The sequence below is a fragment of the Bos mutus genome, chromosome 19 (assembly GCF_027580195.1).
Source record: "Bos mutus isolate GX-2022 chromosome 19, NWIPB_WYAK_1.1, whole genome shotgun sequence".
Classification (NCBI taxonomy): Eukaryota; Metazoa; Chordata; class Mammalia; order Artiodactyla; family Bovidae; genus Bos; species Bos mutus.
Window position 1 is genome coordinate 25,835,121 of NC_091635.1, and position 15,445 is coordinate 25,850,565.

Below are 15,445 nucleotides of genomic sequence, written 5' to 3' on the forward strand. Positions count from 1 at the left end.
GAGGAAGGAAGAGGAGTCATTAACTGCCCCACCACCACTACAAAAGCATCCTTTTCTACTGCCAGAGAATTTAAAACATAAAGACTTAACAAGTCAATACCTCCTTCCTGAGGCTTATAGGAGTAGGGGTGGTCTAGATGGTGTCTGGACAACACTGTCCCTTATAGGGTCTGAGTCCTTGATCCTGAGGATCTAGGACTTGAGGCTGATCGGCTCTCAGGAGGCAGGGTGGTGATGGTAGAGCAAATAGGTTTTATGAGGCTCCTTGCCCCAGAGGGGGTGGGACATTTCAGTAGGCAGAGTTGGCTTTCCCGCTTTCATTGCCTTCTTCATCCAAATCATATTCCTATTTATCTGTGGCCTTTGCCTTCCTTTCTTCACAATCTGGGTGAAGAAGTACAGGAGCCCTTTAGAACTACAAGAAGGCAAGGGAAAGAGGTAGCATAGGCTGTAAAATAAAAGGAGGTAGGAGGGATGTTATTAGACAGCAGAAAGAACTTTCCAGCAGAAACTAAAGACTGAGAGACTGTCCCTTCCAGGGTCATCAGGGGATGGGCTGCTGGGGAGCAGGGAAATGAGAAATGGACTCAGGACCCTGGTTTGTTCACTGGTCCCAGCTCAGAATGAGGCTGGGAAAGGAGGCTGTGGGAGCTTGTGACTGGAAGGCCTGGAGGGTCTCTGTTTTTATTGTCACCCATTGCAGAGTGGGTCTGTGAGCTGTCTAAGGGTATGAGCCACAGGCTGGCTGGGTGGGGGTCTGAAGCTCTGCTTCTCTCGTATGGCTTCCTCTCCCCTGCCTGCATGAGCTGAGACTAGGAAGGGAGTCCTAGATTGAGGAGCATAAAAACTGAAAGCTCCCCTGTTACCCTCACCCCCTCCCCCTCCTCCATCTCTGCCCTTGTCTCAACTGCCATGCGTCTCTGAATGGAAGGCTCCCTAAGTCTTTTTTCTGTCTCTCCCTCTCTTCCAACCAGAGTCTTTTCATCTTTGTCTCTGATTTTCTCTACCTCTCTCTGTCTCTGTCTTGTCTCTGCCTCTCTCCTGCTTTCTGAGTCTCTCCGTCTCTGTTTCTGATCATCTCTGTCTGGCTTTGTTTCTCTCTGCTTCCCTTTCCGTTTCTTCCTCCCTCCCTCCCTCTCTCGGTGCTAGCTAGTCCGGTGTTCTGTGCCCGTATCCTCTTTGCTTGGCCTGCCTGGATCGTCTTTTCTGGGCTGGGCCAGCCCGAACTGTCTCTCTGAGACCGTCTCTCTTCTGCTGGCTCTGTCAGCGACAGCCCCAACCTCAGCCCTCCGGTACGCATCTGTAACCCAGCAAGAGGCAGAGGGTGCGCCCCGTCTGGCGCGCAGGGGGCGGGGCGAATAGACGCCCCACCCTCCGCGTTCGACCCCGCCCCTTCGGTCCCGCCCCTCCCGGGTCCCTGCCTGCGCCCCCAGCAGTGCCCTGGCCACAGAGCCTCCCCTGCCGCCCGATGAATGGAGTCGCCTTCTGCCTGGTCGGGATCCCGCCTCGCCCGGAGCCCCGGCCCCCCAAGGTGAGGGCGCTGATTCAGGAAAGGGGGCGGATCCAGGCGCTGCCGGGGAGGTGGCAGCAGGGCTGGGGTCGCGGCGTCCCTGTTCCGTGGGCACAGCCTGGGGCACACGGCGCGGGCACCGCGGGGCACGGCCGCAGAAACATCCGCTGGTGGTCGGGAAGGGGGCTGGAGCGGGAGCTGCCCTGAGCAAAGGACGGGAAGGAGGAAGGTAGTCAGGGGGTCGCGACGCGCACCGGGCTGCCAGGGCCAGGAGCACCGACCCGGGCAGCGGTGCCAGGCCCCCGGCGGCCGGGCAGCGAGGGCGGGAGGCCCGCGCCTTTTGTCCGGGTTTTTCAGGCGGGGCGCCTGCCGCCGTTTCCTCTGCCCGAGTTTTCGTTTTCCGTTGGCGAGGCCCCGGCACAGCTGGAGGGAGAGGGAGTGGGGGAGGGGGTTCCCAGAGCGGGATGTCCTTGGCCACTGTGGCCGGACACCCCCTCCCTGGGCCACACTCCCCTCCTGCCGGGCCGGGCCACCCGACAAGCTGCCCGGCACGGGTCCACGGCCCCACTGGGTCCTGGGGAAGAGAAACAGGGCTGGGACCCCTGGTCCTTCAGGCGCAGCTGCCCTCCCTTCTGCCCTCTCAGGCTGGCTGTGGGTGGGTCTGGGCACGGGGTGCCAGGGGCATTACTCAGCGCTGGGCTGCTTTGCTTGGTTTCTTTCATCTGCCAGCTGCTGAGGCTGGGGAGGGGCCAGCAGGGGCCTTCGGGCTCCATTGGGGCCAGCCCCCTCCATACCTCTGAGCCTGACTGCCCAGTTCTGCTGGAGCACCACCCCAAAACAACCCCCCTCTTTCCAAGCTGAAGAGTTGAACACTGACAGGTTAGTGGTTTTCGGAGCTGGGGAAAAAAGTTCTCTAGGGGGTCCAGGTTGGGATCAAGGCTTGGGCAGAGGTCTCTTGCTCTTTTAACTCTGCTGGAAGATTTAGGGCTATTCTCCCCAACCATCTGCTCAGTGTTGAGCTGGGGTCTGGTGCTTTGGAATCTCTGAGCATGGTGTGTACCTCAGAAGCTGGATGTGTGCACAGTATTCCCTTAATCTGCATCTCTATCCCCGACTCCCCCTCTACCTTTCAGCCAAAAGTGTTTCCTAATTACAAACTTGAATTTCAGGATGGACAGGGGATGGAAGTGGAGGTCATTATCCCTGAGTTCCTTGGATCGCCCCCTCCACACACTCCACCACCTACTTCATCCCCACCCCCTCCCTACTATCTCCACCCCCAGCCCCACCCTGTCTGCTGGAGGTGGATGGCATTTGATCCCCTGGGGTTCTCCCCCTCTGCCAGGGCAACAACCCCATTCCTCAGAGTGGCCGCTCTCACTGAGATGCACTCATTGGCATGCAGTTTGAATCTCAGTTACATAACCAGTCATCTCACCTCCAAACACAGCCCAAAGGCCCCACCAGCCCCAGACTCTTCTACTTGCTCAGAAAGTGTTTGGGTCCACCCTAGATTTCAATACATAAATCCTTCAATGCTGGATATGAAAGCCTCAAGAGCCAAGCCCCAGGAGCAGGTAGGGTGGATATTAGGGGCTGAGACTATACAATAGTGCCGGATCTTCTGACGGGAATCATGGCACAAGATGAAACTCTGAGGAAGCGGGTAGTATTAGGAAGGTGGCTTTGGGATACCATGGAGAATGGGGCAGGCTTTTGAGGATCTCAGCTCAAGCAGAAAGGGACTGGACCCTGGGAATAGGCCCTGTGTTTAGGCAGCCTGGATGGGGACGTTTGTGCTCCCGCCTCAGGCCAGCTCTGAGCTCATGGGCCAGGGGTGCAGGAGGCCTGACTGGCCCCCTGTGGGTGCAGCACTTTGAGTGGGGGATGAGGAAGGGTGCTGGTTACAGAACAGAGAGTGCAGGAGTGGGCAGCGGCATCTATTGCTTCATCCTGTATTGCAGAGACACTTAAGGACTTCATGATGTATCAGATTAAAAGAGAGTCTACAAAGGAGAATGGAATAAGTTACTAAATAAAGGACTGCAGTTAGCTCTTTGGGAGAACTTCTAGGGAGAAGTTTATAAGCTGTAGCATTCCAGGCTAGCCTGGAGCATCATGCAGGGAAGTTTCCTGTGGTGTAGTGGGCTAGGTAGATTCCTATGATGTTGGATTACAGTGTAAAAATCTGGAGAGATTCATGGGAGATGCAAATATACTCAAATGAGCATATACATTAGTGCCCGGAAAAAAAAAAAAAAACCGTGTTGTAAGGATGAGGAGTTGCTTTAATAGTAGAGCTGATAGCTAAGACATAATGGCAATTTCTCTGGGCCAGGATTTATATGTTACCTCTTCCAGTCCTCACAAAACCACAGTGATGTGGGTACTATTATTTTATTATCCCCACTTTCCAGTTGAAGACACTGAGGCACAGTGAACCAATAGTGTGGCCAAAATCACATTACTAGTGAGTGGCAGGGCCAGGATAGGGACCCAGCAGTCTGGCCCAAGTTCATGATCTCACTCCACTACCCTGCGTCTCACGACCTGACTTGTCTGCTGTTACTCCCACCCTGAATCTGGGTCTGTCTTGGATACAGGCCAAGATCAAGGTCAATGTCTTGCTGGATTGGAGCTTGGTGGCTTGTCTTTCAGCTGAGACAGAAACGGGGACAAGACGCCTCAGGATGGCCAAGCCTCAGGTGTCCATCTGTGTTTGATAGGTGGAGAATCGGCTCATTTGCTCCTCCAGCCCCCCATCCCACCCCAGGCCAACCCACCACATTTGGTCTGTGGCTTGGTTCATTGGTGTTTTCCTTCCAAAGGGGCATTGGCTGTGCTCTGTTGGCTGCAGGGGTTCAAAGGTGAGATATTGGCTTGGTCAGGGGTTTGGACAAAGCCTGGTTTTAATTATCCTGCTCTCTCTCCCTCCCCAGAGAGAGCCATGAATAGGGCCTGTGGGAGCTGGCTCTGCCTTTCCCCTAGCACCCTCCACCCCCTTCAAACACCCGCCTTTAGATCCAGGCCCCCCTCTTTCATGTGAAATTGTGCCAGCTTGTCAGCAGGGCAGTGCCAGTCAGTGCCAGGCTGGCGTCTCCTCCTCACTGCCTCAGTGGGACAGCAGGCTGGGATGGACTCTGGGGCCAGCTGAAATCTGTCGGGGTGGAGCTTGTCACCTGTCACAGTGGGTCAGGACCAGAGGGCCCATCTTGTCCAGCAGTGGGGAGCCTGAGGCCGGAGAGTAGCCAAGGCCAGACAACCCGAGAGTGGTGGACGGGAACCCCGGGGGTCCTGACTCCCATGCTCCCGGCCTGTGCCTTTCCCCACACAGCTCTGTCCTGGGTGCCCCATTCTGGTGCAGGGTTCTGACACTGGGAGGGAAAAAGGAGGGCAGGGAGGAGCAGGGAAAGTGGACAATGTGTCCTGTTCATCTCTGTGTGCCCAGTGGCCAGCACAGTGCCTGGCACAGAGCTGCCAGCCCTCCATAAATGTTTGTGAAATGCAGGCCGGGGAGCAGCCCCTCCCCTGGACCTCTAGGGTGCTCTGTGCCAGTTCTGCCCAGCATCGGGATGCTTGGTCTACACATCAGTCTCCCTGCCAGACTGGAGTTATTTAAGGGCAAGAAAAATAATCACAGCCACCACTTCCACGGGGGTGCATTGTCCCCATCCCATGTGACGGATGAAGACATGGACACAAAGAATTATATGGCTTCCTGAGGTCACCCAGCTAGTAAGTGGCAGAGCTAGGGAGTTGACCATGCTTATTCCAGCAGCCCCAGAGGTGCTGTGTTTATCTTGGTCTCCACAGAGCCTGGTACACAGCCAGAGCTCTGAGAATGTTTGTTGACTGACTGACTGACCGACTGTGTGGGGAAAAAACCATGGAATCCTGTAGTCTAATCCTTTGGAAGTAACTGGGTTAGAGTCTTGGGAAGGTAGCCTAGAGATGCATCATCTTATTCTCTGTGCCAGGACTGCCTGAGCCAGACCTGGAGAGGAAAGGAAAGCTCACCCTGGGGACTTACCAGGCAGTCCAGTGGTTAGGAGCTTGCACCCCCGACCCTGGACAGGAGCTAAGATCCTGCAAGTCGTGTGGCATGGCCAAAAAAATAAAGCTCACCCACACCCTATCACACCTGCCCTCCAAGGCCATTGGGGGCCCCCAGCTTTCTGACTTCTCTCTTGCTCTCACTCCCTCCTTTCCTCCCCCAGAGTTCTAAGGGAGTGGTGCCGAGCAACGGGCAGGTGGGAAAAAGACTACAGGTTGGATTAAAGATGACTGTTTCCTTTTCATCTCTCTGGCCCTGAGATGTTCAGCCCAGTGTACCATCTTGGTGGAAGATTCCTTTCCTTTCAAGTTGGAGGGTGGATGGAGTAGCAGGTTTGGGACAGGGCCTGGCACAGCTACAATTCTCCATCTCTCATGGAAAGGGGTGTTGTGTTTCCAGTCACCTCGAGTTGTAAACCTGAAGCCCAAGGCCACTTTCTCCAGCCTCCTCCAGCCTGTGTACCCCTAGGCAGGTGACTTCTTCCCCTTTGACTCCCTCTGTTCCCCTTGAATTAGCATCAAACTGTCGCTATCTGCAGGCCACACTTCATCTGCTGACAAAGGCTGGTGGGAGCTAACTAAGAAAAAAGAAGTGTGGGGAGTGTGGTCTGCCTTCTAATATAGACAGGCCATGCAGGAGACGAGAGCCCCAGGTCTGGCGTGGCCTCTGTGCGCTGGGAGGCACACTGGGTCTCTGGCCTTGCCTTCAGCCTGAGGGGCTTCAAATTTCAGCTTTACCCCTTAGTAACTGTATGACCTTGGCCAACTCACTTAGTTGTTTTTAGTTTCCATTTTCTTGTCCCTGAAATAATCCCTCAAAATTGTTGAAAGGATTAAATGAGGTAATACTTTACCTGGTGGATGACATTTGATAATTGCAACTATTAGCTGAAACTGTTATTAAACAAACAATGATCAGTGGATAGAAATGAAAATGACACACTTTGGGCTCAATAAAGAGAATCCTGTATGGTTGGAGTAATCTGAAGAGCTGTCCTTGGAGGTAATGAGGCCCCCACCAGTGGAGGTAAGCAAGCACAGGTTGGACTAGAGAGAATTTAGGCATTGGGTGCGGAGTCAACACAGAAAAACCTAAGGACCCTGCTTTGGGATCAGCGCTGTGTGGTAAGAAATTAGAGGAGCAGGTGAGATGTGGTCCCTGCTGTCAGGAACTGGGGAGAAGAGTGAGAGGTTGGCTGCTGTGGTTTGGGCTGTGAGGCACCTCTGAGGAAAGGGAATCCTGAAAGGCTGCCTGGAGGAGGCCTGGGAGGAAGGGTATGGTTCTATGGGTGTGAGAAGCGGCCTGGGAAGGGCTTGGTGACTGAGGGGCAGTGAGGTGTCTGGACCGCGGGTTCTGCAGTCAGCCCAAAGCTGCCTCCACATCCTGGCTGCCCAAAGGTATTGGGTGAATGGTGGGGGTGGGAAACGGGTAGTTCCCTGACCTCCCCACTCTCGAGACTTAGCTGGACGAGGGATCAGGACCACTCCCTGTGGCAAAGAGCCGGGGCCTGCAAGGAACAGAACTGGGGAAAGAAAGACTTCTCATGCCCAGTGCATTTGGGGGCGTCCGGGGGTCGGGGGAACAGTGGGGCCTTTGTCCCCGGCCACCGGGAATCTGGCCCAGCAGCCAGCCCTGGGTCTGGCTGGGCCCTCGGCAGGCAGGTCCTCTTTGAAGTGACCCTTTCAAAGCTCAGCCTGAGTCCCTGGGAGGAGAGAACTGGGGCGGAGCACGGGGATGACAGACCCACAGCCAAGGATGGAAACAGACCCGGCGCCGGCCCCTTCGGGTGGGAGGGCTGGTGGGAGGTGTGTGGGCCCGAGGAATGTGGCCAGACTGGGGGGACATGTGGGAGCCATGTGGAAGGACAGCCGCTCCAGGGTCTTGGCCGCCAAGTGGGGGTTAATTAGGGGAGGACAGAGTTCATTTTGGCCTGGTTTCCAACAGTCCCTAGCTTGATTTCTGTCTGACTGTGGGCTCCTAAGTCTGCAGCTTCTTCCTTTTTAATTTCCTCAAAGTGTGTGAGAGCTCCTTGGAGAGAATTGGGTGTAGATGCAGGACTTAGAGGCTGTGTCTGAGAGCCCCCGAAAGGCTGGAAGGGGAGGCTGCAGGGCAGACCCCTACCCGCCACCGCAGTTTCCAGCATTCTCTGAAAGAGAATGGATATTAGAGGCCGCCCCCACCTCTGGGCCTAGAGAAAGTCCAAGGCCGAGGGGCTAGAAGCAGAGGGGAAGGGGCAGCCAAGAGTGGGAGGAAGAGGAAGGCTGGATGCCAGGTGAGAAGCAGGTTCAGGCTGCTCAGTTCTGACCCGAGGGGAGTGGACAAGAGCCCATGGTCTCCCCAGCTCTGACAGCTATGTTCCATGAAAGGGAGAACGGGAAGGGGCGAGTGTCTGTTGGTGGGTTGTTTTGGACTGAGCTGTGGACCGTGGAGCCTTCGGAGCCCAGGTGAGACCCCTCCCCCACCTTGAGGCTCTTTTCTGGTTCAGGCCCCTCATCCCCATCTTCCCCTGGCACCATGGCACTCTCTGTACTTGGGAAGACACTTCTAAATCTTCCTTTCCTCTTCCGAGGGTGTGGCCCCTGGTTCCTCCCCAAGAGAAGGGGAGGAGGGAGCTGAGCACCAGGCCATGATGGAGGGGCTGCGGGTGGTTCTGGTACTTTCCTGTATCTTGCACTGGCATCTGAAGGGCTGAGCCCTCATTAGCTCTAATGAAGCCTTGGCACTGTGCCCCCCTCTGCCCTGCAGCACCTGGTGGGGGTGAGGGGATAAGGGGGCAGCTGAGGTTGGACCCACAGCCCAGGAGGGGATGGCATGTCTCCAAGAGGAGAGAGTGGGAGTCAGGCAATGGGAGTCACACAGCAAGGCCAGGATTGCTGGTGGGAAGAGAAACGGGTCCCCCTCCCTGTCCCACTGGGACCTTTTCCTCCTCCAGTGGTTTCCAGGGGCTTAGATCCCCACAGTGGTAGGGAAAGCATTCTCTGAGACTGGGTGTGGCCCAGGGTGCTGAGGACATTCCCAGGCCTGGCTTGCATGAGAGTGTCCCTCTTCCTAATTTCAGCCTGGGGCAGGAGAAGGACCTGACGCCAAGAACTGGAGGCTCAGTGCCTGGGAAAATCAGGCAGTGGCAAGGTCTTAATACAGACCAGACCGGACTTTGTTCATTTGGTGGCCATTTCCTGTGCACTGTTTGTGTTCCAGGCTCTCTCTGTGGATGAGTATGAAACAGCCCTGCCCTCAAGAGGTTCCTTGTCTGTTTCCCCACCAGCCAAAAGCTCCACTAAGGTTTTATAAGGGGTTCTGAGATGTGCACGTATACTATCCACCAGTGCAGACACCCCTTGCCACCCCCAAAAAATATTACCATGAAAATTGGCCAGATCTAACCAGAGAGACAGACCTACAGAAGACACAAATGGTGTCTTCACCGCGACATCATTTCAGTGTAAATGTGGTCACAAAAGTGATGATGGGAGTTTAAAGATGGAAACAGTGCCACTGGGTAGAATTTCTATAGGGATTGGTTAAAAACCAGTTGGTGATATGATTAATCTCCTTTCTCTCATCTCCTCTTTCCAAATCTATTGTTGAGAATTCTTTGGTGAAACCTCTTCTGATCAATTTTCAAGGACTGTCGTGAAGTGGTTGTACATTTACAAATAACAAGAACCAAGACCCTGAGAGGCTAAATTACTCCACCAAAGGTCATCCAGCATCCAAATTTAAATCTGGGTCTTTCTGAATTCTAACTAAGGCTATCGTGTGTCATGGCTACTTGCCCAGACAAGAAAGAGCCTGGGAGCACAGTCCCCATCCTGGAAAGGTGGCCACTTCTCCTTGCCCCCAGCTGAGCCTTGAAGTCCAGGTAGGGGCTGGCATAATGAAGGAAAGGTGGTGGATGCAGGCAGCATGATTATGTCTTGCTTCTCTGTGACCCTGCATGCACAGGGTTTCCTCCTATGTCTGGGATTGCTCATGAGTGGTATGGAGGACCCCAGGGCTCCGTCAATAAACGTGGGCTGAGTCCCTGCCCCGCTAAAGATGCTCCAGCTCTGAAGGGAAGAAAGCTTCCCCAAGGAGGTGAGGCTTGCCAAGGCTTGAAAGATGCCTGCTGGGACAAGTGGGATAGTGAAGAAGGGAGAGAAGGGCGTTCTAGCCAGAAGGACCCAGCATGAGCAAAGGCAAGGAGGTATCTAACAGCCTGGCCTCTAATGGGGCTAGTGAGTGCAAGATTGAGAGAAAGAGAGATTGAGACTGTCAAGGCCAATGAGGGCCAGATTCTGGTCCTCTTCTCCATCTCATGGCGGATCCTTCATGCCATATTATGGAACTTGACTTGCTCCCATCGATACTGTGGAGCCATGGAAAGGTGTCAGGAAATGGAGGAAGCAGACCAGGTGAGAGTTGATGAGGGCTAAATGTGGAATTGGAGATGGAGGGGACAGGATGGGAGCAGAATATGTCACCCTCTTCCCCTTCCCAGAAACATGCCATACCATCTCTTCCCCTTGTCTGATAGAACTGCCTTGCCTTCTCCATTTCAAACTCCTGTTTATCCTCAATATCCAGTTCAAATATCCTTCTCTGTAAATCTGCCACACACAGACACACACACACACATATGTATCAGCCACCAATTCCTCAAATATAAGGGGATTTCCTCCTCTGGGCACTAGACTCTAAGCCCCATGAGGGTAGGGACTTTGTCTTGTTCACTACTCTATCTCCGGCTTCTAGACCTGGTGAAATTGAATGAACATTGTTGACTGATGAACTGAAAGTTACCATAGTACTTCACAATGCCTTGTGAAAACCGTATAATAATAACATTAGGAGTATTGGTTGCAACTAACATTTATTGAACATTTCAGTGTCAGGCACTGCTGTACTGAGCACTTTATACACATTATCTCTTTAATGTGTACAACAGCCTTATGGGGAATACAGTATCTCTATTTTATAAATGCAGAAACAGAACCTCAGAGAGGTTAGTAACTAGTCCAAGGACACACAGCTAGGAAGTGTGACCAAGAAACGGGTTGGGATTCAAAGCCAGATTCTTCTGAATCTTGTTTAGGAATGTTTAAACACTATGCTCTGCAGCCTTTAAATTTTATCTCATGTCTGTCTCTTCATAAAATCAGGAACTGTTTTATTAACTTAAAAAAATCCTTTGTGAACTACTGAACTAAGATTTATCAAAAAAAAAACTCCTATGTGCCAGGAACTCCACACTGAGCCCTCTCAGGGACATCATTCACAGCTGAGGCTTGGAGAGGGAAGAGACTTGACTGGGGTCACACAGCTGGGACCTGATCTTAGGTCTCTTGGACTCCTAGCCCTTGGGGACACCTAGTCAATCATGCCAGAATGAAAGAAAGAGGAGCCAGGATCTGAGGTTGACTGAATCTTTTGGGGGCACACAAGGGGTTGCATTGGGCTGGGGACTGAGTCTCCTGTTCCTGGTCCAGTGTGCTCCCCACTTTGGTCATTGATGAGAAAAGGGGAGGCAGGGATGGGTTGCTGTAATTTTCCAAAAGCCCAGCTGTCAGACATACGAGCTCCAAGGAGGAGAGGCTGACCTGGCCCTGAGGAGGGCAGGGAATGGTATCTCAACCGCAGAGCCTTACCAGGGCCTCGACAGAACAGGTTGAGAGGTTGCACATATCACTGCGACTCATCCAAGGGGTGACCGGAAGGACCGCTGGGGAACCGCGACTGCCGGGGCAAAAACAAGTGTGAGCAGGAGCCCAGCGCGACGCTAGAGCCCATCCGGAGCACGCTTCCGGAAAGGCAGAGACCCACCAATCAGATAAGCCAGCTGCTCTCTATTTGCATTTCATCTGCATGACCACACCTCTTGGATCCTGCCATTTAGCCTCCGCCCGTAAGCGTGACTCCTTGGCCTTCGCCCCATTTCGGGACTTGGTGCAGGGCTGGGCTCGGGGGCTGCGGGCGTGAAGGGCCGTCCTGGGCGGCCAGCCTGACCGCCCTATTCATAGCTCAGGGGCTGGCGTAGTTCGCATACTTGGCGTTACTCACGTCTGGCTGGTCCGAGGTTGCCACCCTCTGCGCTCCTCCTTCCCTCCACTCGTCTTTCCTCCCCTCGAACTTCTCCCTGTGTCTCCTCTGCCACTTTCTATCTGCCTGTTTTCCTGAAGTCTGGGGGTTTTCCTGAAGCCGAACCCTCGGGAGGAAACTGAGGCCTGGAGAGGGGCTTGTCTCTCAGCCGGGCCTCAAGGGGGAAACGTAGTAATGAGGCGTGTGATGAGGTGACTGAGAGCCTGGACTCTGCCGGCAGACAGACCTGGGCTTGAATCTGCGCTGCTGCTAGCCGTGGCTCCCTGGCATGTCCCTTAGCTTGCAGTCCGGGAAGCTTTTCAGAAACAGTCAAGCTGAGACCTGGAGGGTAAGGGAGAAGTTAAAGGAAGGTGGGGGAGGGAAAGACAAATGTTAAATTCCAGGGAGCGAGAGCTGTGGGTGTGGTGGGCCAGCGCTGAGTGGACAAGGGCTTGGCCAGCTGGGGTAAGGGGACAGTGGACCCTGCAAAAGAGACGAAGCAGCTTCCTTTTCCCCCCACCCCTGACTCTCTTTTTCCAGCACCCCCACTTTCTGGATCTGGTTCCTACTGAGGAAGGAGTTGGTGGGGTGGGGCGGGGGAGTACAGGAAGATGGACAAAGATCTGAAGCAGCCTCTGCCCCAGACAGACCTTTCCTGGGAATGGGGATTTGCCAACCATCCACCCTCTCTGAGAAGCTCACTTATTCCTGAACATTCAGAAACAAGTGTGCTGAGCATCCATGCTGGGCTAGGAGCTGACACGGTCCCAGCCTTCCAGACCCTGCAGCCCCCGGGGGAGATGCTGGTCAAAATAACCTCATAAATATATAGACACCATCTCGAGAGTACTGTGAGATCTGACCTGGTCCGGGGGCCAGAGGAGGTGTCTCTGGGGAGTGACTCTTTTGCTGAGAACTGCAGAGTGGGTTGGAACTAATTAGGGTGTGGGTTGATGAGGCAGGGAGGGAGCTGGGGAAAAGGGAACAGCATTCCAGAAACAGCATGTGCAAAGGGCCTGAGGCTGGAAGGGTGCCTAGTCTTCAAAGGAACTGGAAGGAGGCCAGGGTAACCCGAGCACAGTGGAAGGGGGTGTGGTGGGCATGGAACCCAGAGGCTCATTGCACAGGGCCTGGTGGTCCTCATGTTAAAACAATGCATCCGGACTGTCAGGGGCCAGAGGAGTGATGGAGACTTGAGTAGAGTGGTAGACATGGTGAAGTGGGTGGACTCAGGAAACGTTTGGGAAACAGTCCACTCTTGGATGGTGGGATGTAGGGCCAGGGCTATAACCCCTCCCACTTATCGGTTCCCAGGATGCTTTCCCAGCAACTTTGTCAGACTGCTATACCTACCTTTGTTTTGTAACTGAAGAAATAAGAAAACCTGTGTGAAATCAAGGACACAGCCAGAAAAGGACTAGAGTCAAAACCGTTGGCAAGTGTGACCCTTTCTCCAGGTCAGCTTTCTCAAGGTTGGGCCAGAAGTCTCCTTCTCACCAGCCTTCTGTCCCGTGCCCTTAGGTGCCCTATGATTTAGTTCAGTACCAGACTGGGTGGGGGGCCCAAGAGGCCAAGATGGTGTGTGGGTGTGTGTCTCGCTTATCCTAAGAAGCTGCTCTGCTGTTAAATGAGGTAATGCATGTGAAGCGTGCCTGGCTTATAGTAAGGGCTCAACAAATATTAATTACTGCTGCGGCTGTCACAGTGTCCCCAAATGCAGAGCCCGGCACCCGGTGAGGGGGAGGATCTGGGACAGAAAGCAATGCCGTCTGTCCTCTTCAGACCACAGAGCCCATCCCAGAAACCATCCTGGCTCCCTCCTTGGCAGAAGCCAGGGGAGGTTGTTTGTCCCTGCAGAGCCACCGTCCCCTCCACCCTTCCAGTTGCCTCGGGCCAACATGGGCTGGATTAGGGAGAGGTTCAGCTCTTGCTGGGCGTAGGATGACCTGGGCAGGTTGAGCAGGGCCTGGGCTGAGGGGATGTGTGGTTTCAGGGGTGGAGCTGAGAACCTCTCCCTGTAGGGAGCCCCATGTGCCTTTGGGTAGACTTTCAGAATCTGCTGAGACCTGCCCTGGGAGGGGATGTGGTCCCAGCTTGACTTGGACTGAACGCTCCCCTGAAAGAAACCAGTGGATGCACCTGTTGTCTCTGCCCAGGTGGTCAGACAATAGGAAGAACTTCTGGAGAGAGGTGTAGGGGACCATAGGAAGAGCCACGCCCAGGGTTCTCCCCCAGTCTCCTCTGAAATGAGCTTTTCAGTATGGAGTCAAAGAACGGATATGATGACTTTGGGGAAGAGTCATTGCAGGCATCCTCTGGCCTTCAGGAATGGCTGTTCCTAACACGATCTAGTCTGAGGAAGGGCTCTGGCCTCTCTCCAGGCCTCCTTGACCAACCAAAGTGAGACCCTTCCTAAGGGTCCACAGTCGCTCTGTCCTTCTGCTCCTCTGTAACAGGCGGGGAGTCTGACCCTGGGGCCTGGTTAGGGGCCTGGACAATGCAGCAGGGAAGGGGAGTGGAGGGAATGAGGGCACCCTGCCCACTCTGGGCTGTGAAGGAAATAAGTGTGCCAGACCTGGGCCAGCAGGGGGCTCTGCCGCATGCGGGACCTGCCGGTGTCTCTGCCAAGGCTGCATCCTTCAGCGTGCGGGTGTGGTTTTCTTGGAGTGTGTGCCTGAGAGCATGGGAGAACAGGGATCTGCCTCTTTGTGCACACCCTGGTGTGTGTGTGTACATGTTACAAGTGGTGTGTAAACATATGTACATAGGCTTGGGAAAGACGTGTGTGTTGAGGGCAGGGTCGGACCTCAGGGGATCAGGAGCCCCATACTCAGCCTGACTTTGCTAGAAAAGCTCTTCCAAGGTCCTGGCACCTTGGAATGTGGCATTTCAAGACACTACATCCGTCTGTCTGGCCTCTAATAGATGGTAAGTGAAAGTGTTAGTCGCTTAGTCCTGTACGACTCTTTGCGACGCTATGGATTATAGCCCACCAGGCTCCTCTGTCCATGGCATTCTCTAGGCAAGAATACTGGAGTGGGTTGCAATTTCCTTCTCCAACGGATCTTCCCAACCGAGGGATCGAACCTGGCTCCCCCGCATTGCAGGTAGATTCTTTACCGTCTGAGCCACCAGTGAAGCCTGATATATGGTAGGTCCTCGTCAATGCCAAGGATCGACTGTGTGCGAGGTTCAGACTCCCTGGGCCTGAGAACTCACCCTACATGGGGACTACTAGGGCCCCAGAGATGACAATGGGGGTTCTGAGAGGACACAATGGAAAGGGGTGGGAGGGAAAGGTTCTCCCCGAAGGAGGTGCCCAGCTGTCCTGGGCATCCACTGTGGGCAGGGCCTGCTCCTGGGCCCCATTGGAGTACCCGTTCATTTGTTCTATTTTCTTTCAATAATATATATACTTTTAATTTGAATTCTGACTTTGCCATTTTCTTGGTGTGTGCTAAAATATAGGCAGCTCAAAATTGATCATTTTTAAGTGTGCGGTTCAGTGGCATTAAGTCCATCCACATCGCTGTGCAACCGTCACCACCACAAACCTCCAGAACCTTTTCATCTTCCCAAACTGAAACTCTGTACCCACTAAAGGATAACTTACATTCCCCTTTCCCCCAGCCCTTGGTAGCCACCATTCTATGTCCTATCTCTGTGAATCTAGGTATCTCATATAAGCAGAATCATACAACATTTATCTTTCTTTTTTAAAGCAGTGTTGTCTCTCTCTCTCTCTCTCTTTTTTTTTTTTTTGTGCTTTTTGACCATACCACATGGCATGTGGAATCTTAGTTCCCAGAGCAGGGATCAAACCC

At 53.9% G+C, this 15,445-nt stretch overlaps 1 protein-coding gene across 1 annotated transcript in view; it reads left to right on the plus strand.

Annotated features, from left to right (window-relative positions):
- The first annotated feature begins 1,419 nt into the window (after positions 1 to 1,419).
- Positions 1,420 to 15,445, plus strand: part of ARHGAP23 (Rho GTPase activating protein 23) — a 72,935-nt gene continuing 58,909 nt past the window's right edge. Inside the window, 1 exon segment of the mRNA XM_070389761.1 lies at positions 1,420 to 1,531. Within this exon segment, the coding sequence (XP_070245862.1) occupies positions 1,469 to 1,531 (63 nt within the window). The 5' untranslated portion in view covers positions 1,420 to 1,468.